At 43.3% G+C, this 23,923-nt stretch overlaps 1 protein-coding gene across 7 annotated transcripts in view; it reads right to left on the bottom strand.

Moving 5' to 3' along the window:
- TENM4 (teneurin transmembrane protein 4) overlaps positions 1-23,923 on the bottom strand; it is a 971,473-nt gene that overhangs the window by 48,895 nt on the left and 898,655 nt on the right. For all 7 annotated transcript variants that reach the window (XM_075061790.1, XM_075061784.1, XM_075061786.1 and 4 more), the window contains 2 exons: positions 11,799-12,031; positions 3,587-3,741 (listed from right to left, as the gene is read on the bottom strand). In XM_075061790.1, coding sequence (XP_074917891.1) covers positions 3,587-3,741; positions 11,799-12,031 — 388 coding nt within the window. The remainder of the gene's footprint in view (positions 1-3,586; positions 3,742-11,798; positions 12,032-23,923) is intronic.

Here is a 23,923-nt window from a genome sequence, read left to right as displayed (position 1 = left end):
GCCCAATTCCAACAATTGACAAGAAGGTGTGAGTAACAGTAGGGGGAATAGTTCTACTTTGTGTAATGACCCATCCACTCCTAGTCTTTATTCAAGCCTAATTTAATGGTGTCTAGTTTGTAAATTAATTCCAGTTCTGCAGTTTCTTGTTGGAGTCTGTTTTTGACGTTTTTTTGGTGTAGTATTGCCACTTTTAGGTCTGTAATTGAGCGTCCAGGGAAACTGAAGTGTTCTCCAGCTGGCTTTTGAATGTTATTTGTGTCTATTTATTCTTTTGTGTAGAGACTGTCCAGTTTGGCCAATTACATGGCAGAGGGGCATTGCTGACACATGACGGCATATATCACATTGGTAGAATCTCTCCAGGCCAGGCACTAAACAGTTTTTTGGCAAACCGTTCTCAAAAGATCTCTTATCGTTATATTCCTAATCATAGTGAAAGTTTCTAGGGTCCAGTTCCCTGATTCCTCAAGCTGCAGCAGCACCAGCCCTGGCCCTGGTGTAAGTCTGAGTAACCCATTCGGTTGCTACAACATATGACAGCTGATTGTAGTCCCTAAGGGACCATACGCCAATTTAGAATTTGCAGAGCAGAGATACTCATCCCCTCCCTGCTCCTGTTACGCCGCTTCCTTCCCCCGTACACTGGGGTAATGTTGCGCTTTTGTGACTTTACAATGAGGGTACGTCTAGACTGCACGATTATTTCGAATTAGCTTAAACCGATATTACAAAACAGATCTAATAAAATCGGTTTAGCGCGTCCACAGTGGGATCCCGAAATCGATTGTTTGCGTCCATGGTCCAAAGCTACCATCGATTTCAGGAGCGGTGCACTGTGGGTAGCTGTTCCTCAGCTATCCCATAGTTCCCACTTCCGTGTTGAGAGCACAGTGCCTGATGGGGCAGAAAACACTGCCCCGGGTGGTGCTGGGTACAGCCTCACCCCTCCCTTTGTGAAGGCAGCAGACAACCCTTTGGCGCCTTTTTCGCGGAGTGCATTGAGCAAACGCCATAGCACAGCAATCTTTTCCTTTTTTTTTTTCACGTGGTGGTGGGGGGAAATAAACTGAGGAGCTGTTCCCTGAACCACGCCAGACACTGTGTTTGAACCTACAGACATTGGGAGCTCAGCCAAGAATGCAAATAATTTTCAGAGACTGCTGTGGACTGTGGGATAGCTGGAGTCCTCAGTACCCCCTCCCTCCCTTCATGAGCGTCCATTTGAGTCTCTGGCTTCCCGTTACGCTTGTCACACAGCGCTGTGTATCCTGGAGTTTTTTATTCAAACGCTTTGGCATTTCGTGTTCTGTAACGGAGCTGGATACAACAGATTTGTCTCCCCATACAGCGATCAGACCTAGTATCTCCCGTACGGTCTATGCTGGAGCTCTTTTTCGATTTCAAACTGCATCGCCAGCCGTGCTGATCAGAGCTCCACGCTGGGCAAGCAGGAAATGTAATTCAAAAGTTCGCGGGGCTTTTCCTGTTTACCTGCCCGCTGCATCCGAGTTCAGATTGCTGTCCAGAGCGGTCAGTGCTGCACTCTGGGATGCCGCCCGGAGGCCAATAACGTCGATTTCCGTCCACACGAACCCTAATCCGAGTTATCGCTATCAAATTTAGCGCTACTCCTCTCGTTTGGGAGGAGTTCCGAAATCGATTTAAGGAGCCATTTAACTCGATTTTAATGACGACGTCGTGTGAACGGATGCAGCGTTAAATTGGTATATCGGCCATTAAACCGATTTAAAGTCGCAGTGTAGACCTGGCCTGACACATATCATGGCACAGACATTGCAGTGTAATGTTAGGGTGCCACTCTGCCTCTCTGACACATCTCCTCTTTCTACCACCTTATCCTTGGCTGCTGTTTCTCCTTGTCCCCACCTTCTCTAGCTCTTTGGAAGGATGTGAAGGGGTTCCCAGTAACCTGAGGCCCAGAGAACTCACTCTCACTGCTGCCTTTGTATGAAACCAAGCAGAGTTAGAGGAGCTCCTCTCAGATCCACAGACACCCAAGAGCCCCACATGGCTTTCAAGCCACTGGCCGAGTGTCACTGCCAGAGAGCATCGAACATATGGCCTGGTTTTGATTCTTCAGTCATGTTCAAACTCTTCCTACACTTATTTATTAAAGGGTGCCAGTTGCAACCCAGGTTGATCTTGTGACTTCTAACACCCTAGTTTGTGAGGCATGAGTCTCAGTGCTAGAAACGGTGAGCTGAGCGCTGTCTAGTTTCCCTCTGTGCCATTCTCAAAAATCCCCATCTTTTCTTGGCTCCTGGCCTACCTTAACCCTTCCTGTGGTACAACATTATAGCCCGTGGTTTTCCCTTCAATAATGCATGTCTCCATACATTCCCATAGTTTTTAGAGCATTGCTCCACTGCAGCCTTGAGTTAGCATCAAGAGCAGAGTTTACTCTCAACGGACAAGGGAATTTTCAGTTCCTTAAAACCCATTTCTTGTCAATGTTGGCAGCTAAATATTTCATGCCCTCTGCTCTTGCAGTGCCTCAGGGGCCTGACTGCTGAGACTTTTCTAGTCACTATAAATGATGAAAAGATAGTCCTCCAAGCTGAGTTTTTTTAAAACTTTTCTGTTGTCTGTCTGTCTGTCTCAGGACGATCTGAGAACAGCTCCTTTCACTTTAAAGAATAGGGAGACAGGGGATGCAGATGGCATATTTTGAACCCATCTCAGAACTGTTCAAAGAGGACATTATTATATAAAAGCTATAAGCGAGCTGAAAATATATTTTTAAAAAAGCCTGGCCCACAATAAACTTCCTTTGGTTGGCACTAAGATTCTGTTAAAGAAAGGAATATGCTTGTGAGATGGGGGCAATTATGCTGCAAGATGGCCTTTAACCATCAAAATTTACCTCTATATGAGGCATGAGAGCTTTTAAACGTGTAATTTTAGCCTTTTCATGAATTGCGGCCAGTGGGAACCTGCTACAAAGAAGCAAGAGTAATCGTTTCAAATTAGGGGGGAAAACATGAAGAATAGATTCCATATGGGAGCATGAAAATTATGTAGGTAGTTACAAAAGGGAAACCCCATTGATATCCATTGTGGCTGAATAACAGTACTTAGCCCCCCAGCTAGGATTTGTATTTTTGCAGAACGGGGTGACATTCCTCCGGCCATCCAATAATAAATGGCAAAAAAGGTTTTAAATGACTGTACCTCCAAACTGGCATTATTTGATGGGAAGGGCAGCACTCCAGAAAATTGAGTCCTGGCCAATAACAGGTTTGCCTACTGTCCCAGCCACAAATAAAGAAATAATCAAACACAGAACTTTTGGGCTTTTTTGCCTTAACCAGCAGAATTTAAAAGCCCGGGATGACGGTAGCTGCAACCAATTTGATGCAATTCAAGATACTTGTTTTCCAGCTGATGTTAATTTTGGCACCACAGCATCCTATCACTATTTCCCAGACATTAGTTTGATTCAGTCCTAAAACTGTGCTGTGCCAAATTATCTAATGACAAAAAAGCAAGCCTGCACCTAGTCATTACAGGAGAGCAAGAGTAAAACTGGCTTGGTCTTTTGATTTGATACAAGTTTTGGTACCTGAGAAATGTCCATGGCAGAGTCACAGCTGAGAGGCCTGGCAGATGTCAAATCATTGGAGCCCAGCATGGTTGAGATAATCCCATTCTGGTCAATACGTCTGATCATGGTGCCATCTACAAAGTAAATCAATCCAAACTTGTCCACAGTGACGCCTAGGAAGGAGAAGAGCAGGGAAAACACAAATGAAAGGTCACCAGAGGATAACAAAATACCTTGCTGAGGCAACACATGTTTTTTAGCATTGCTCGACAATCAACATATGCCTCTTTATAAATGAGGATGTCTAAGGGCTTGTGTCAACTCCCACTGAAGTGAAAGGAGTTCAGGGCCTAAGTGAATGAGGACGTTGGGAGAAATTTATTTAATGGAATAAAAGTTAATTCTACTTGATTTGGCCAACCAGTGGGCCAATGAAACCTGGCACTACTCCACTGAAGTCAGTAGCAACTAACGGCTACAGAGAACTAGGCCCTACAATTTTGTTTAGGAATCACTGTCCACACTTTGAACATAGTATGGGATTTTTAACGAATTGTTGAAAGAAAAAGAGAGTGTTTCCACATAGTAATCCCACAGCATTTTAACTAACCTGTTTGTGAACACATGTAGACCACTTATTTCATTGTCTCTTTCTCCTTTCACACAAGACACATTCTAAATGTCTGATTTGAACTTTTCCATCTTTAGCTTCAGACCACTGGCTCCACATTTCACTACCCTCAGGCCCTTGCTAGCATCACTTCTCAAGCACTTGCCCTGTTTATATAACCTCCCTTAATTCTCCTTTTCCCAGGCTCTCTCTGCTCTGCATTTCTAAAGTCTCTGTCATAAGAGGCTCTCATAGGGCTTCATACTTACAAATTAGACCTCACAGCACCCTTATGAACTAGGCATGATCATCTTCATTGTGCAGATGGGAAAAATGAGAGATAAAGTGACTCTCACAAGGTCGCCCCTTGAGTCACTGGCAAAGCCCGGAACAGAAATCAAGGATCACATTCACCTCTCTTTCATATTGGTGTAAATCAAGGGTAGAAGTTAATGGAATTCTCAATCTTAGTGTTTTATACAGCTGCCCATCACTGTAATACCTGAGCCCCTTCAATATAAAATGATGGCAATACTGAAAGTCCAAGGTGGACTTCATGGAGTCTCTGGCAGGTCTTTCTTTTCAGGTTAAAACTCTGCTTAGAGAAGGGTTTTTCCATCCTTTAGATTCTAATAATTTCATATTTTGGGTTCAGATTTCTTTGGATAGGAGAAGGTAACAATGACGGGAATGTCATTCTACAGCTGAAAAGGCCTTTTCTGAAGAGGAAGGTTTTGCAGCATTTCCTAAAGACAATCAGACTCTCGGCTCCCCTGACCTCTGGGAGTATGGTTCATAACCAGATCCCCAGGCTGAGAATGCTTTGTCCCAGGCTTTGTGATGTGCACTGCCCCAGAGGAGTGCAATTATACTTTGAAATTCAGTCTTTGATGTAGCTGCGGTTTGAGCCATTAATTGCTTGAAGATTAGGACCAAAGTCTTAAACTGACATCAGAAGCTGACTGGGCCTGACATTTGTGCATGGGCCTGATGAGCTCATAGTGACCTAAGCCATGGAGAAGGTGTTCAGCTGCATCCTGTACCAGCTGAAGTCTGGGCATCATCTTCACATTCAATTTCAGATACAGTGAATTACAGTAATCCAATTTGGAGGACATGAATGCACGGATCACTGTGTCCAGGTCCTCATCTGTGCATACGGGACAAAGATTCACAGCGAGCTGGAGGTGAAAAAGGGCATTTTTAGATATTGATGCTACCTGGTCATACAAGCTTAGCGAGGAGTAAAACAGGATGCTGAGGCTTCGCAATACTTTGATGAAGAGGGCTGTACACCTTTAATGAAAGGTGGGGACAACATCTTGGCCAGTTCTATGATGTGTGTCCCCTTTCCAACTAGCATCACTTTAGTCTTGCTTTGGTTCAGCTTGAGCCAGCCATTCTTTATCCGGGAGCTGGATTTCTTGGCTGCATTCTGATATTTTAGCAGTGGCAGTGGTTGCACTGGTTTGGAATGAGATATCTAGCGGAATAATACTGGCATACTATTGGCAGCTAAGTCCTTGGCATCTCACTAGCTCACCCACCAGTTTGAGACATGTACTTTATGGATACTTGTGGGAATCTGCATGTGAGGACATCCGGAGAGGAAGAGTAGATACCTAACACCACCCTCTGAGTTCTGTGGCAACAGAATGATTGAAACCATTGTAGTGCTGGGCCATCTGCTCTTGCTATGTCAGGTAGATGGGCTGGCAGTAGCTTGTGCCCCATTGTGTCAAAGGCTGCAGAGAGGTCAAGTAATATGAGCATAGAGATCTTGCCTTTCCCATGGACTTAAGGAGGTTGTCTTTTCATGCCACTAGAACAGTTTCTGTGCTGTGCCATGGTCTGAACCCTGATTGTGAGCCAACCAGGAGGTCACATGCCATTAGAGCTTGGCGATTACTATTTTCTCAGTAATATTGCCCAGGAATGGGTGGTTGGACTTGGGATGGTACTGCACTTTTCAAAGGGTTGAGTAGGTGTGCATCTCTGAAGAAGGGCATCAACTATTTCCTTTAATAGTGGGCTTAGTTCTTCACTGTTTTTTTTAATCAGCCAAGGGCTGGGACCCATTTCAAAGCTTGGGGTTTTAATATTTTTCAGAGCTTCTTGAGCTTCAGCATATGTGATAGGGCCAAGCTCAATCAGGGGTTGGGGGTGGATAATACAATTTGGTCAGGGCTGGAATTTTCTTTCCTAGTTAGTTCCATATGCTTTTGGTTGAGCATATCAGCAAAGTATGCTGACAGCTCTTCACAGCGGTCGACACTTGGGTCTGATGTCTGGGCAATGCAGTCTGGGCTGATTAGCCAGCTACAGCAAAATCAGGCCATGTGTATATTTGCTTCCAGGCTCGGTTATAACCACCAACACAATACAACTTTATTTTGCATAGTATCTTTCCTAAAAATTGTAACCCCAAATGCTTTTGTGAGTTAAACATTATATTTGTCTAGTTAAATAGTAACAGAGAAAGAGAATTCAGTGGTATAGACAAAGGAAGAAAAGGGCCTGATCCTTGGTTTAGCCTGAGTCTCCCTTTCCCTACTGGCTTAAAGCTGCCCTAAAGGAGTAGATGGGGATTCCTGATGTAGGGAAATCCTAATGCTGCTCTCCATGCAGGCTGTGATGATGGCAGTGCAGTGCCTCTGTTTATCGTGGGCCAACAGAATGGTCCCTAGTAGATTGTCCAGCTGGGGCTGCTCTTTAGGATGGAGGCTGGCAGGGGAGAAAGGAAGGTTGTTTAGAGCCCTCTCAACTTCCCCTCATTGCCCCATTAACTCACCATAGATCAAACCCAGAAGGTGGGATACAGGCACTAAGTAAGTACCATCAGCCTCTCTTTGTATGGTGTATATTTCATACCAGATCACTTTACTTGTTCTTCTTGGAATTAAACTTTTGGATCTTCTCACAATGAGGAGCTCCACCCTCCTTTAGACAGATGCCTTTGAAATGGGTAGCTTTCAGTTTGGAGGGAGAGAAGTAGCTGATGATTACTGTGTAGCAGACTATAGTGGTCAGGGCTATTCTTGGCCTTAATTTACCACTTCATCTCTTAAAGGAATTAACATTTTTCCTCTCTGGAAGGGGACACTTTTGGAGAGTTAATTACAGGAAGTTCCGTCTTTCGGGCAGGCTACTTACAGCTGAGGCTAGTTCACTGTCTGAAGTGAAGTTCACTAGTTCACATGCTGAACTGAAGGCCTCTGAGGTGCACACTGCATTGGCACAAGCCTTCTCTTGGTTACCTACAGCAACACAATTAGAGTTAAAGATGGTTGGTCTGCAAATCAAAAGCCCAGTTGTGCAGCTACCTTAATCAGATGAGATTCCCACTGATGCTACCTGAGTAAGGACTGCAGTATGGCGCCTCAGAATTTTAAGATCTGGGCTGCCAAATGTGAAATCGCCTCAGCTCCTCTGGCGTGGTCCAACATCCTTTCCAAAGCAGGGCTTGTGGGTACCATTGAAGTGTCATGATAATGAGTTATGCTGGTGGAACGCTGTGTCATGAGGGCATTTATTTTGTAACATCAGGGCCTCGTGGCCTGGTGACAGGACTGCACAAAGTTGCAGGGCAAATTGACACTAGAGAGTAGGAACAGCTAAAAGTAGTTATCCTACACCTGGGAACCTACTAACAAAAAATCCCAATAAGATCATATGAAATGAATGAGGCAGCTCATGGTGCACAGCCAGTACATATGATGCTGAATGGAAATCCTCGTCCCATGGCAGAGAAGATGTAAAGGAATGGAATCTCCTCTAATCCTCACATCCTGAATACAAGTTAGTTAGGTTCAGAAGAAACCTATACATGGATCTTCCTTGTCTGGCTGGATAAGTGCTTGTCTTTCCTGTTATTTTTTTATTCTGCTAGAATTGATGAGCACTTAGTGAACAATTGAGGTTTTGCTCCTTCATTCAGTACTACACACCGACAGAAATGATCTGTCCTCAAATTAATTACTTCATTTTGCATCCTCTTTTGGGTGCTAATGGGGACTTTTTTTCCCCCTTCTGAAACGATCTTCATATTGTGTCAGTCTTGTCACTTGGATCTCTGTTAATTGCAGGCTTCTTGGCAATTTCACTGCCACAACATTTTCGTGACAAGACCCACTGACGAATGCTTAGATGGAAAAAAAACACTCTGACAAGCTGGAGTTCTAGTATTTTTTTAAAGCTTGCTTGTAGAATAAGATCAGTATTAGCAGATGATAATTAGAAAGTGATAACACTTTAACGTACAGAGTATACTGAAATTCATTAGCACCTGAAAGCTCTGCCACACTCTGCGTCAAATGAATTGGAAGGGCCAGACCAGTGATTAACAAATGCCACCGATCCTGCAACTGCCACGTGTTTTATCTATTGATCTGCTTTATTTCTAACATGCCTTGTTTCAGCAGAGGAGCCAAGGAGGGAATGGGCCATGGAGAGTCCAGGTGAGAGTTTTGATACCTTGGGCCTGATTCTCCATTGGCTACAGCTAGCTCTGCAGGACTCTCACATTCACCTTCTTGAGTATTTTCTGGCAAATGGGAGAGATCCCCTTGCTGAAGCTGTCCATGCAAGCAAAGACCTTTGCTTCCCTGGTAGCTGCATACACACTGGAAAGGGGACCCTGCTTCTCTGCTGCAAACCAAAGTTCCTGCTCCCATGCCTAGATTAATATTTTGGGTCAAGAAGTGACTTCAGACTTGGAAAGAGTAGAGCCTTGCAAAGCTAGCTGCAGAATGAATCTTCCAAAAGCTTCCCTGGCCAGCGGCTGTCCGAAGTCCTGGATACTTTCAGCCAGCTTGGCACACAGAAGAGTTTTATACTCCCCTCTGCCCATCCACATGCATTGGCACTCTGCTCTCCAGAGAAGTAGAGAAGGTAGGGGTAAGTCTGAGGACTGTTGGTTACAGGTTTAAGAAGTCGTTTGCTTCCTTTCGTTGTATTTCATAATAGTTCAAAATGAAAGAGCGTTCACTGGTACGCTAGAATGATTGGTAGTGAGCTAGTAAATGACGTTGACACTATTTTGTCAATATTACTTTTCAGTGTTAATTTATTGAGATGAATGGGGAGCAAGTCACATTAGTTAGAGCTATTTACTCAGGTGACTACAAATTCGTGGGTGGAATTAGAGCTGGATGAAAGTGGGGACAAAATGTATATGAAAATGCACATGACATGTTTTGGAAGTTTGTTGTTTGTGATTTCCGTTCCCATCCTCAATGTGGTTTTATTTTTCAAAATTTCCAAAGGCCAAACAGGTTCTACATTGAAGCACAAGAAATATCAGAGATGCCTTAATACATAAATTCACAACAATTTCACTTTTGAGGTGGAGGAGCGGCCTCCCAAGAGTTCAAATCACTAAGAGAAGGGATCATGAAGCTGGTAGTCCAGAACTGTTGAATTCTGCTCCCCACCATGGCCCCTGTAATACTTTGCACAATTTCACAACAACATACTACAAATATTATTTAGGTAAGCCTCACAACACCCCAGGAGGAAGGAAAGTATGATTTCTCCCACCTTCCAGAAGGGGAAATGGAGGAAACATAACTAGCCCACGCATAACAAAGATTCACAACTGGAGCCGACACAAAAAGTCGCTAAATCAGTTCTTGTTTCTCGGATGCCATAACAATAATGTCATCTGTATGTCAGAAAAATAATTTCTCAACCCGTCTAGCCAGAAGAGACACAGCCCTGCTGCCTCCACCTCCACTTCTCCACTGTGAAAGCAACACATGAAAGGCCCCATGTATTTGTCAGGAGGTTCCGCCACTCCAGAGATTCCAGCTGGGTGCAGAGGCTTGGAGATGGGAGTGCTGGTGGAAAACGGGGTCCTATAACCTCTCCCTGTGACTGAGAGAGAAACCTGCCACACACTGACGCTAAATGTGCAGATGTAGCGGCCCAAGTGTGACTTTTTTGTTTTTAAAGCCAACACCTCATAAATAATTCCCTAGGTTCCTAACCAACATGCAACAAGACCTGCAACAAGAGTGGCAGAAGGGGCTCATTGCGCATATAACTAATCTATAACAGCAGCATCAGTCAGTCTCTGCATAGGATCTTCCCTCACTTTTACACATGCAGCTGTTCATCATATAGTAAGAACGAAGGTATTTCCTCTCAAAAAGATAAAGCTGCAGGGCTGACTTCCCTTCGGCCGCAACCCAGCCGCTGCATTTGAATACAATCCATAGTTAAAGTGAGAACACGTCTTTGCAACACAAGCCTGTCAACGCTGAGCAAAACCAAATGAGTGTAAAGGCCACCATCCCAGTGAGATAACACATGGATGGGAAGCATATGTCCTACTTGGAAAGGTATCTGGGCCTTTTGGTTGAAATGTTTGAATAAAGATGGGAAAGCCAACAGTACCCTCTCTCCTACATATATCACAGCCTCACTGCAATCTGGTCTTAAGACTGGATTTATCGAGGAACAGTGGCTGGCTCAGGAGGTTGGTAATTGCATGCAGAGCTTGTTAATTTTAGACTGCCAGTCTGAGGACTTGGCTACATATAGAGTTGCACTGGTTTGACTAAATGTGTGATTTTAAACCAAATTGGTTCAACCAGTGTAAAAGTCTATGTAAACTCTCTTATTTTGGTTTAAGCGGGCTTATTTCAGTTTAGGTTAAATTGACCAAAACAGGTTTAAACTACACTGAAAGAAGACACTTTTATATCAAAATTAGTGTCCATGTCGTCTTTTGCATGGGTTTAACTATATTGGTTAAAATCGTATTTGTAGTTAAACCAGTGTAACTTTCTCATATAGACAAGCCCTGGATCACAAGGGATCAAACTGCAGTGTGTAACCCTAGCTTCAACTTACCTCTGAGAGATACCTGAGGGGTTTGTCTCTATTTTATATACAGCAACACTTGCAGAGCCTTTTATGCCAATAAAATCTCAATGAACTGAACTGAACTGAATGTAGTCCAGATGGGTAGTGACCAAAAGTTGTAATTCTCTCATGGTGCTTTGGGGGGCTAAGTGCTATATGAAATGGATTGGTCCTCTCAGTACAGTTCCCACTGGACACATGTCCATAAAATCACTCCACTCCAAACTGGCACCATTCTTAGCAGTCTCAATACAAGGCTAAGGACTGGAAGGGCCTGGGGTTGAACGATCCACTCATCCCTAGTGGTGATGCCTCCAGCTCAGGACTAAGGCCTGGTCTACACTGGCAGGGGGAGAGGATTGACCTAAGATATGCAATTTCAGCTACGAGAATAGCGTAGCTGAAGTTGATGTATCTTAGGTCGACTTACCTCGCGTCCTCACAGCGCAGGGTCGACTGCCGCTGCTCCCCCATCAACTCCGCTTCTGCCTCTCACCATGGTGGATTACAGGAGTCAACGGCAGAGGAATCAGGGATCCATTTAGAGTGTATATATTAGACGCGATAAATTGATCCCCAATAGATCGAGCACTACCCGCCAATCCGGTGGGTAGTGTAGACGTACCCTGAGGCACGTTAGTGGGTTGCCCTGGGGAAGCTTGTATACCTGTTCTGTGGTATTTCAGAACTGTTGGTTTGACACCTTTCTCCAAGCCCACTTTAAAATGCTTGTAAGAAGAGGCTGCGTCTTACCCCTGGGGTTAGTGAGTGTTGCTTCGGTGCCTTTGCCCCCATCTCCGCAGCGGGTTTCATCAAAGGGAAGGCACTGATCCCCAGTCCCTGCCACCACCTCTGAATTCTTGACAACATCCTTCACGATGGAGGTCGACTTGATCTTATAGATGCGTCGGCTGTTAGTGTCAGAGAGGTAGATGGAGCCAGTGATTGGGTCTGATGTCAGGTAATACTTGTGAGCTGGGCTGTGGCTGAAAAACAAATATACAGGAGTGTTATCTTCATTGGTAGATTTCAGTATTTGTTTCCCTAAGCACAAATAATATGTTGAAGCAGAAGTGCTGCAGCTCTACATCCAGTGGATTTAGCTCATTACTGCATACACTCCAATAGGACTAATGCTGGGTACATCACAAGCCAATTAAAGAGAAGTAATGTGGTCCAATACATAGGGAACTGGAGTGGGAGTCATTGCAGTTTGATCTTGGGTAAGTCACTTCACCTCTCTATGACTCAGTTTCTCCGTCTGTTAAATGGTCATAATGAAAGAAAAACTTCTCTTGTAAAGTGCTTTGAGATCTAGGGGTAAAAGACACTATCTAAAAGCTAAGTATTATTATTCATATAAAAGTAGCAGAGAATCCTGTGGCACCTTATAGACTAACAAACGTTTTGGAGCATGAGCTTTCGTGGGTGAATATCCACTTCGTCAGATGCAATAGTGTTTGATTCTGCTGTCATTGAATTCAATGGCAAAATTCTCATTTACTTAACAGAGTCCTCAGGGTCCTATTCTACGTCTGTGGAAGTAAATGGGAGTTTTGCCATTGAATTCAATGGGAGCGTCGATCAGACTCTTAAAATGACTCTCAAAGAGGTTGAATGATTTGCCCAAAGTAACACTGCAGGCCAGCAGCAGAGAAGGAAACACAGCCTTCCAGATTCCAGTCTGCTCTAACCACTAGACATCACTGCCTCCAGAAAAACTAGAAAGCAGGTTGGGAAAACACAGTGAGCAGACTGAAAAATGATATACTGTTTTTATAAATGCTACTGAGACCAAAATCAGAAATGGATCAAACAAGAGTCTAAATAGAGACTGTACAATAGAATTAGATGGAAACAGCTGTAGACTTGAATTTACACATTTATTTAAGCCAAGGTCTTTGGAGGAAACGATATACAGTATAATATCTCTCTATTATTCAGCTTAAGTGTTTGCCATCGCTAGCTATTGATTTACACTCTCTTCTAAGCCCAGGAATCAACAATGTTAAACTAATCATACCTATGGCATGAACCCAGCTCTACTTCCCGCTCGGAGTTGCAAGGTAACTGTCAGGACGTTTGAAAATTTCTCCTCCCACATACTCCACTTCCTCTAAATTCTTCGGATCCCCATTAAATTCAGGGGCAAATTTACAGGAGCTAGATTTTGCACTCAGTGAGCATTAAACCATCCTAGTGATCAGTTATTCTATGAGCAGCCAGTTGGGGATGTCTGCGTGGCAGTGCAGATTCCCCGCCCTTTTATCAGGCATTGCTCTCTCTCCCTTTCTTTTCAAAATACTGCTTGAGTCTCAATTTTAAAAGCCATGCATTGGTTCTTCATTCAAATTACTCACTGCTTTGGAAAAAAGCCTTTTGGATTTATCCTGGAAGATCCCTTGTGATTTATCCTATTAAAGTCTGAACAGATTTCATCTCCACAAATGACACTGATTCGCGCTAAATAAAATGCTCTGACCTTCAAGACAGCTCAACCTGGCAGTTCAGTCTCCATCTGTATTCCTTTCCAATGACAGCAGGCTGGTAGGGTATTATTTCATTTACCTACATGTCACTCACATTAAGCAAGTGGCTTCCACCCTGGTGGAAAAAGGTGCCCTATGGGAATCCACCATCCATTTTGATCAGGCCCTTGTGTTTTCAACTAACTGTCTTTACAAGGCTCAGTTGAATATCAGTCAGCCTTCGAGCTGTTCATAATCTCTACTATGTGAAAAAAGGTGGACAGAGGAGGACATTAATAAGAATACATTGCCATTTTGCAGTGTCATTTGCCAGGAAACCAGGAGTCCTGACTCTCAGTCCCCGCAAAATATTACTATTGTCATTTACTACTGGACTTCATAGCCTTGCTCTGGTAGTTTGTACGCTGGTTTGTCTTAGCTGTACCTTTCTCACAAAGAGAGAGTCCCAAATAGTCCCTAATCTTAACCCCCAAACAGAACGAAAGCAAAATCGACACCAAAGTCAATACCAGTCCATTTTAACCACTGATCAAACAACGAAGTAGAACAGCTCCAATTAGCAGAAAAAAACCCAAAATGCCACCTCTTGCCCAAATTTCATCAGTCACCTTAACAGCTGTCCCTTCTATGTAATATTGGTAAAAGCTACTGCTAACCCAAGGTTAGGGTTACTAATCTAGGTTCTCGTTTTAGATTCCTGGAGTGAGTGAGTGAGTGAGTGAATGAGTGAGTGTTAATTCACAGATTCTGAGGACAAATCAGACTGGCTGCTGCTGTAAATGCGTTATCAAAGCACGGTTATAATTACTAATTAAGTGAACCTCAGAAAGGTAGGAAGTAAAGATTTATTTTAAATAAATCACTCATCAGATGGTAATCGCTTTGAGTCACTGGCAGCCTGGTCTGGATTTCAACCAGTGATCCAGCAGTGAAAGGCTCCTCAGTCAACTAACCACCCTTATAAAGCCAGTGTTGTTGTTGTTATTGCAAATTACTTCATACCAAATGCTGTCATTTCAGTTGCACTGCACTGGAGCAACAATAGGGATCAAAAAGCATCTAGTTAATTCCTATTGGTTCAAGTTTTAGTCCATCTCTCAGTCTTATGGCCTGACCCTTTTGCACTCTCAAAACAACAGAAAGCAGCCGGCAGAGCAACAATAACTGATGGAGTGAGCTAGGCTGCTAGACAAAATCAGAAGCTGTGCCTATCCTTTGATCTGATTACACTTGGGAGGGAAATTGCCTGTGGCAAGCAGGTCTCTTTAGCAGAGGTAGGTCAGATGATTATGGTTACATTCACACCAGGTAACCGTCACCCTTTTGCAAAGGGCCAGCACAGGGCCTAAGCTCCACTTCAGTATGCCCTTAGAACCGGGATCAGGTGGTAGTTAGAGTGAATAGGCTTTGTGGTCGATACCTGCAGAGAGGTGAGTTTGACTGATCTGGACAAGGGGCTGCAGTTAATGCTGGCATAGACGTATGGTAGTAAAGGAAGTATCATTACAGGTGCCATTCAGTGGATGAGATGTTGCAGAGAGCAGCACACCTTTGGTAGCTGTCCAGGTGGAAGTTAAAGATCCTATGGCATGTTTCACAAAAGCAGAGGATAACTCCACTATCCGGGACAATGCTCCCCATGTAAATTACACTACAGTGTAGTATCAGTTGGCCCATCATGCATAACTGAACTCCCAGGTGCCGATCCAAAGGCCACTGATGTTATTGGAAAGGCTCTCGTTGACTTTGATGGGCCTTTAAGTTGCAAGCTTCTCAGGGCAGGAATCACATCTTTATTCCTTATGTAAAGTGACATGTGCCTCCAGGAGATAATGTACCAATATTAAGTAGGATTTTGCCCCAATGGCCTCGGCCTAAATTTCCCAACTCTACTGTTGTGCTGTGACCTACTTAGATGCATCATTCTACTCCAGAACCAGCTGTGCATCATTTTCCAGTGTGGTTGTGGATGTATTCAGCTGTAAAAGCACTCTGAGATCCTTCAGGAAGAAAGGCGCTGAATAAACCACGTTATTACTATGAAAGTTCAAAACTATTTCCCTCCATCAGTGAGAAGATGAGAGCAATGAGACCGTGAAATTCCAGTTACTGGTTTTTTCTATTTATTTAATGTCCCAATCAATAGGCAAACCCAAGCAGCAAATTGGACTGAACTGAACAACAACTGAAATAAGTCTGCCTGGGGCAACACAGATCAGTTCTTTCCCTCTTTCCATCCCCTCTCATCTCTGAATGTAGCAAAACAGACAACGGGTTCTGTAATCATCTGAAGCCTAAATCAATTGTAGCCTCCTGATATTTATCCACCACACTGATACTGCCGCCACTGGAGATGGGCTGACAGCAAGGAGCATGAGTTGATTTTCCTTTCAGATATCTCCCTGCACCTCTTATTTTCAGGAGGAACCATAGGAGCCTGCTTTGGCAGTTTACTCCTCTGGGGCTATAATCTGCAGGAGCCACAATCGAGCTTACAGAATTGTAGCCAAGCTTCGGGAGATTCAATCTGGCAAACTTTGTGGCACAGCACTATGATGCCATCTCAGTATGTCATGTGAACACTGAGGGTCAGATCCTGAACTAAAGTCACTGGAGCTGTGTCAGTTTACAGCAGCTGAAGACCTAGGTCCCAAAACACAACCAGGGAGGTCTGGTTTCCTTATTCAGCATATGTTAAAGTGATGGGTTAGGAAAACATGGATCCCTAGATTCATAGATTCCAAGACCAGATAGGACCATTATGAACATCCAGTCTGACATTTTGTATAACAGGCCATAGAACTTCCGCAAAATAATTCCTAGAGCAGATCCTTTAGAAAAAACAGCCAATCTTAATTTAAAAATTGTCAGTGATAGAGAATCCACCATGATCCTTGGTTAATTGTTCCAATGGTTAATTACTCTCACCTTTAAAAATGTATGCCTTATTTCCAGTCTGAATTTGTCTAGCTTCAACTTCCAGCTACTGGATTTTTTTATACCTTTCTCTGCTAAATTAAAAGGCCCGTTATTAAATATTTGTTCCCTCTGTAGATACTTACAGGCTGCAATCAAGTTACCTTTTAACCTTCTCTTTGTTACGCTAAATAGATCGAGCTCTTTGAGTCTCTCACTGTAGGGAATGTTTTCTAATCCTTTAATCATTCTGGTGGCTCCTCTCTGAACCCTCTCCAATTTATCAACATCCTTCCTGAATTGTGGGCAACACAACTAGGCAGTATTAGAGAAGCAGTAACACCAGTGCCAAATACAGAGGTAAAATAATCTCTCTGACCTTACTCGAGATTCCCCTGTTTATGCATCCAAGGATGGCATTAGCTCTCTTGGCCACAACATCATACTGGCAGCTCATGTTTAGCTGATTATCCACCACAACCCCCAAATCTTTTTCAGAGTTAATGCTTCTAAGGATAGAGTCCCCCATTATGTAACTATGACTCACTTGCTTTACCCATAGACGAAGTAGGTATTCACCCACGAAAGCTCATGCTCCAATACATCTGTTAGTCTATAAGGTGCCACAGGACTCTTTGTTGCTTTTTATAGATCTAGACTAACACAGCTACCCCACTGACACGATCCACAGATGTGCACATATACATTTAGATGTATTAAAACTCATTTGTTTGTGTCCAGTTTACCAGGCAATCAGAGAATCATAGAATATCAGGGCTGGATGGGACTTCAGGATGTCATCTAGTCCAATCCCCTGCTCAAAGCAGGTCTAAATCATCCCATCCAAGCCTGACCTTAAAAACCTCTAAGGAAGGAGATTCCATCACCTCCCTAGGTAACCCATTCCAGTGCTTCATCACCCTCCTAGTGAAAAAGTTTTTTCTAATATCCAACCTAAATCTCCCACACTGCAACTTGAGACCATTACTCCTTGTTCTGTCATCTGCTACCACTGAGAACAGTCTAGATCTATCCTCTTTGGGACCCCCTTTCAGGCAGTTGAAAGCAGTTATCAAATCCCCCCTTATTCTTCTCTTCTGCAGACTAAACAATCCCAGTTCCCTCAGCCTCTCCTCAGAAGTCATGTGCTCCATTTTTGTTGCCCTCCACTGGACTCTTTCCAGTTTTTCCACATCCTTCTTGTAGTGTGGGGCCCAAAACTGGACACAGTACTCCAGATGAGGCCTCACCAATGTCGAATAGAGGGGAATGATCACATCCCTCGATCTGCTGGCAATGCCCCTACTTATACAGCCCAAAATGCGTTAGCCTTCTTGGCAACAAGGGCACACTGTTGACTCATATCCAGCTTCTCGTCCACTGTAACCCCTAGGTCCTTTTCTGCAGAACTGCTGCCTAGCCATTCGGTCCCTAGTCTGTAGCAGTGCATGGGATTCTTCCGTCCTAAGTGCAGGACTCTGCACTTGTCCTTGTTGAACCTCATCAGGTTTCTTTTGGCCCAATCCTCTAATTTGTCTAGGTCCCTCTGTATCCTATCCCTACCCTCCAGCGTATCTACCACTCCTCCCAGTTTAGTGTCATCTGCAAACTTGCTGAGAGTGCAGTCCACGCCATCCTCCAGATCATTAATGAAGATATTGAACAAAACCGGCCCCAGGACCGACCCTTGGGCACTCCACTTGAAACCGGCTGCCAACTAGACATGGAGCCATTGATCACTACCCATTGAGCCTGACGATCTAGCCAGCTTTCTATCCACCTTATAGTCCATTCATCCAGCCCATACTTCTTTAACTTGCTGCAAGAATACTGTGGGAGACCGGTATCAAAAGCTTTGCTAAAGTCAAGGAATAACACATCCACTGCTTTCCCCTCATCCACAGAGCCAGTTATCTCCTCATAGAAGGCAATTAGGTTAGTCAGGCATGACTAAAAAAGAGAGCAGATACTCTCTCCTCTCCTCTAAGTGTTCAGAATTCATTCTTGGGACCTGCTTCATGATTTTCCAGGACCTGAGGTAGGCTACGACCACAGCCTGCTTGCTTCCTGCAGATCCTCCTTTCTCTCCTTTTGAAAGGAGGGACCTACACGTAGCCTTTTCCAGTCACCGCGACTCCCCGCATGGCCATCCACACGTCTTTCCAAAGATATGGCCAATCGACCTCTGCACATCAAACTGATTGCCAACCACTCTTTAGCCACCCTCCCGAATGCAGCAGCATCGGCTCCCATGGACGTGGTGCTTGTCCACTTTCTGCAAATATCTGACCACTTCTTTCCTCCATAGCAGGGCCTGGCACCCCTCCTCCATCGCGTGCTGCCAATGCAGCAGTCTGGGAAGTGACTTGTATCATGAAGACAGAGGCAAAAAGGCATTGAGTACATAGGTTTTTCAATCGCCGTCTGGGTCACAGGGCTTGCCTCCTCTTCAGTAAGGTCACAGTTCCTCCCTTGACTTTCTTTTTGCTGTAACATACCTGAAAGAACTTCTTGTTACTTAACCTCTCTTGCTACAGCAACTCCAAGTGTGATTTGGCCTTCCTGATTTCACTCCTGCATGCGTGAGCAATATTTTTATACTCTTCCCTGGTCATTTGTCCAATCTTCCACTTCTTGTAAGCTTCTTTTTTGTGTTTAAGATCAGCAAGGATTTCACTGTTAAGCCAAGCTGGTCGCCTGCCTATTTACTATTCTTTTTATACATCGGGATGGTTTGTTCCTGCAACCTCAATCCATATCACTCTGAATCAGTGACCTATTCTCATAATTATTTACCACTCCCCCAATTTTTACTATTTGCAAATTTTATTAGTGATGATTTTATACTTTCTTTCAGTGCACTGATAACATTTTTAAATAGCATAGGGCCAGGAACCAATCCCTGTGGGACCTAACTGGAAACCCACCCACTTATAGATGATGATTCCCCATTTACAATCACATTTTGAGACCCATCTGTTAGCCAGTTTTTAATCAAATTAATGTGTGCTGTTTTAATTTTATGTCATTCTAGTTTTTTAATCAAAATGTTGTGTGGGACCAACTCAAATGCCTTACAGCTGTCCAAGTATATTAAGTCAGCACTATTGACTTTATCTACTAAACTTATAATCTAATAAAATAAAGAGAAATTAGTTTGACAGGATCTGTTTTCCATAAACTCTTGTTGATTTGCAATAAGGACATTACTCTCCTTTAATTCTTTATTAATTGAGTCCCATATGAGCCTTTCCATTACCTTGTCCAGGATTGAAGTTAGGCTGACAGGCCTATAACTACCTGGGTCATCCCATTTATCCTTTTAAAACACTGGCACAACATTATCTTTCTTCCACTTTTCTGAAACTTCCCCAGTGCTCCAAGACTTATTGAAAATCAATATTAATGGTCCAGAGAGCTCCACGACCAGATCTTTTAAAACTCTTGGATGTGAATTATGTGGACCTGCTGATTTAAATATGTCTAAGATCAGTGCCTTCTGTTTAACATCCTCCAGAGAGACTAGTTGAACTGAAAGAGTGTTATCATCGTAGGACAAGACTGCATCATTTGTTTTTCCCCAAATACAGAACAGAAATATTTATTGAATACTGCTGCCTTTTCTGCATTATTATTGATAATTCTAACCTTTCCACCCACTAATATATTTAAGAATACTCCTTCTTATTGTCTTTAAGTCTTCTGACCATACTTTTCTTCTTGTGTTCCTTTGCTTCTATAATCAATTTTCTACAGTCCCTAATTTATTATTTATATTCATTACCATCAACTTCTCCTTTCTTCCATTTTGTTATAAAAAATTATTATTTTTTATAGCTGCCTTCACTTTACCTCTAAACCAGGTGGTTGTATTTTAACCAGCACTGCCTTTTTTCTCAATTGTGGGATTGTCTCTTGCAGGACCTCTAGTAAGGTGTTCTTAAATGATTCCCAGTTATCACTGAAATTTTTCTGATTAAGTTCTTCCGACCAGCTCATTTGGCTCATAATTGTTTTCAGTCTTGTGAAATTGGCGCTATTAAGTATATATATTACTGAACATTATTCTGCTTGCACATTATAAATGTGAACAAGTCATGATCACTTGTAACTAAGCAACGATTTGTTTTTAGTTTTGTAATCAGTTCTTCTTTATCTGTTAAGACAAGGTTTAATAAAAATCCCCCCCATGTTGGTTGCATTACTTTTTGAGTTAGCAAATTATCATCTATAATGTTTAGAAATTCCAAGGATGTGGTAGTATTAGTTTAGCAGCCTGAGACCTCCAGTATACGTCACTCACGCTGCTGGGAGGAGGGAGGGACAGCTCAGTGGTTTAAGCATTAGCCTGCTAAACACAGGGTTGTGAGCTCAAGCCTTGAGGGGGCCACTTAGGGAACTGGGGTAAAAATCTGTCTGGGGATTGGGCCTGCTTTGAGCAGGGAGTTGGACTAGATGACCTCCAGAGGTCCCTTCCAACCCTGATATTTTATGTTCTCCCACTATTACCAAGTTTTTTCCCTACACATTATTGAGAAGTGTGTAAGGAGGTGGTCATCCTGTTTCATAGTGTAATTTGGTGGTCTTCAGCAGATACCAACTAATACTCCATCTTGTGCTTTATCTGTTAGCACACTGATCCATCAGCATTCAAGATCTTTTTCTTCTGAGTTATCAGTGACACAAACAGGTAACGCCATTTTTGACACAAAGTGCCACTCCACCTCCTTTTTTGCCCACCTGATCCTTCCTAAATAGGTTTTAACCACTGATTTTAACATTCCAGTCATGTTTACCATCAAACCAGGTTTTAACCAACTAGACTGAATTTATGCTAAAAAATGAACAATTCCAATCAATCTTATTACCTAGAATCCTAACATTGAGGTATAGACAATTCAAGAATTTCTTCTCTTTATGTCATTTGGTTCTTTGACTAATTTTGTTTTCAGCATCTCTATTTTGTGCTAACTGATTGCTCATATCTCCCACCTTTGTGCCTCCCCTTTTGTTTTTAGTTTAATCCCATCCAGACTACTCTAGCCAGCCTGTCCTCAAGGAGATTGGTCCCCTTTTTCCTGTGGTGGTGGCTATCTAAAACATACAGCTCCCTCTACCCACAAAAGGTGGACCAATGTTTCACAAAATCTTACACCCTACCGCTCTTACTTTGCCAGTGGTTCACAACCAGAATCATCTGTCTTTTTTCTCTCATGGGACAGGAAAAATCTTACAGGAGATTGCTTGGATATTCTTCTTCTTGAATCCCCTGAAGTAATCTACTATCTGCGTGATATCCCATGACACAGTGTCATTAGTCCTTGTCTGTCTACTTCAGAAGACTATCCAATCTTAGAGTGATATCTAGTGTATTGGCTCTGGGAAGGCAGCACATTGTTCTGTTGTCTGTCTGTCCTTTGTAGAATGTTCTTTTGGTTCTTCTGAGTACTGAATACCCAACAAGCATCATCTTTCTTCCTAGAATGGTTGGAAGACTCTTTGCCGGCAAACTTGATTTTCTTAGCGGTAGGGCCAAACTGCCACATATGTCCTGTACACCTCACCATTCCTTTGCATCTGCTGGATCTTGAGAGGTATCTTGGAAAGTTTTCATGTTGAGGATATTGATTTGAAACTTCTAGCTGTGTGGAATTCCTCCCGTTACTCTTCTCTCTGGTGGCCACAGTCTGCTCATTCTCATCTGTCTCTAGCCATGTAGAATTTCACAGTAACCTCTTGCCTCTGGTGATTATGAACCACCAGGCCTCCTCTCTGACTTCATTGAATACCCCAATTGCTTTGGGTTTGCTCGTCCTAAATGTTCCCTCATGATATATCCTCCCTTTCCTTTGGTTCTTTAGCTTTTCTTATTATTTGGACAGGATAGTGGCAACAATATATCAGGCACTTCAGAGATAGCTGAAAAGACATGGCCTTTGTCCTCAAAGAGCTTGTGCTCTAGACAGACTACATACAAATGCAAGGGGGGAGACAGGCAAGAAAAAGCAGAGTGAATGTGTAGAGCAGTGTGGCCCTCAGACTTATTGCTTCCATGATATTATGGGCATTTATATTGTGAACACTTCCCTGTGCAAGGACTAGGGCTTGTCAGAAGTGTTGCGTTTAAGGAGGACCTTTAGGAAAACCCCTCCTGCTTCAGAATATAAGCCAACTTCTAACTATTGGGGTCAGGAAGGAAACCTTCTCTGGGGGACAGGTTATTCCTTAACTACCTACTGTAGGGTTTCTTACATCTTCCCTTGAAACATTCAGTGCCGTCCACTGTCAGTGATAGGATACTGGATTAGATGGACCATGGTTCTGATTCAGTCTGGAAATTTCTGTGTTCCTAGGAGGAACAGGCAGAGGTGCTCCCAAGCAGGTCAGGTGAGGGCTCTGGGCACAAGGACTATTCTTTCTTCTATGTCTCTCATATTTCATCTCTCTCCTTTAACATTTGAAACAATCTCCACAGCACTCGCCCTGCGGCAGTTCTTGACTCACCCTTTCTCCTGTGCCTGCATGATTGCCCTCCTTCCCGCTCTTTCCCAGGACTTCCTATTGTGGCACTGGCCACTGCTGATCACAGACATTTGCTGTCAACTTTAAAGTGCTGAACCCCCATGGAGGAGGAGTTCAGTGTTGCTGCTTTCAATAGCACTGAGCACCTTTGCAGATCCCAGTGGGATGAATTCTACTGCTGCTTGCGTGAGGTCTATGCCATTTGTACTGGGTGATACCTGATGTGTGATTAGGTGAATGAAACTATCTGCTGTAGGAAACAGAATTTACACTTGGCCCTGTAGTTCTTTCAGTTGGCCTGTGATGCCCGAGCTTTCAAGTTGTGCTAAACAGAAAATAAAACCTCACAACACTGCCATGCGTTTGGAATGCAGCATAAACTGAAAACTTGAGGGACTGCTCCAAAGTGCTCTTCTACACAAAGAGGGCTGCAGAACGGACACTAAAGGTTAAATACTTCCCCATGATAATGGAAGTTCACACTTAGTGCCCCAGGCTCACAGCCATCCTAATCAGGGCAAGTCCCAATTTTTATAACAACCATAACTGGGGATCAAACCAGGCTAAAAGTATGAGCCTCTAGAGTTTTAGCTGAGAGCTGTAACAGAGCTGTGGTTCTCTGTGGGTCAGGACACGTAACACACACTAACCAGTGGGTTAGCCAGAGCTCCTTTTAAATTACATGGATAATTGTCTTAGTCTTGCCATTCACTCAATTGTTTGACAAAGCGCCTCTTTCCTCCTTCCCTCCTACCTTTATACTCTATTTTAACTGACTATGACTATTTATAGACCAAGCAGAATTGCATTATGACCCTGACGCATGATTAATGGCTTCCAGTTTGGATGACTGACTGCCAACATCAGCTTTAATCACACTGGCTTCATTTGCTATTGAATCATCTGGAAATGGCACTTGTGGCTCACCATATAACAACATGCAACAAGACA

The sequence above is a fragment of the Chelonoidis abingdonii genome, chromosome 1 (assembly GCF_003597395.2).
Source record: "Chelonoidis abingdonii isolate Lonesome George chromosome 1, CheloAbing_2.0, whole genome shotgun sequence".
NCBI lineage: Eukaryota > Metazoa > Chordata > Testudines > Testudinidae > Chelonoidis > Chelonoidis abingdonii.
This window is presented reverse-complemented; position numbering and strand designations above follow the sequence as displayed.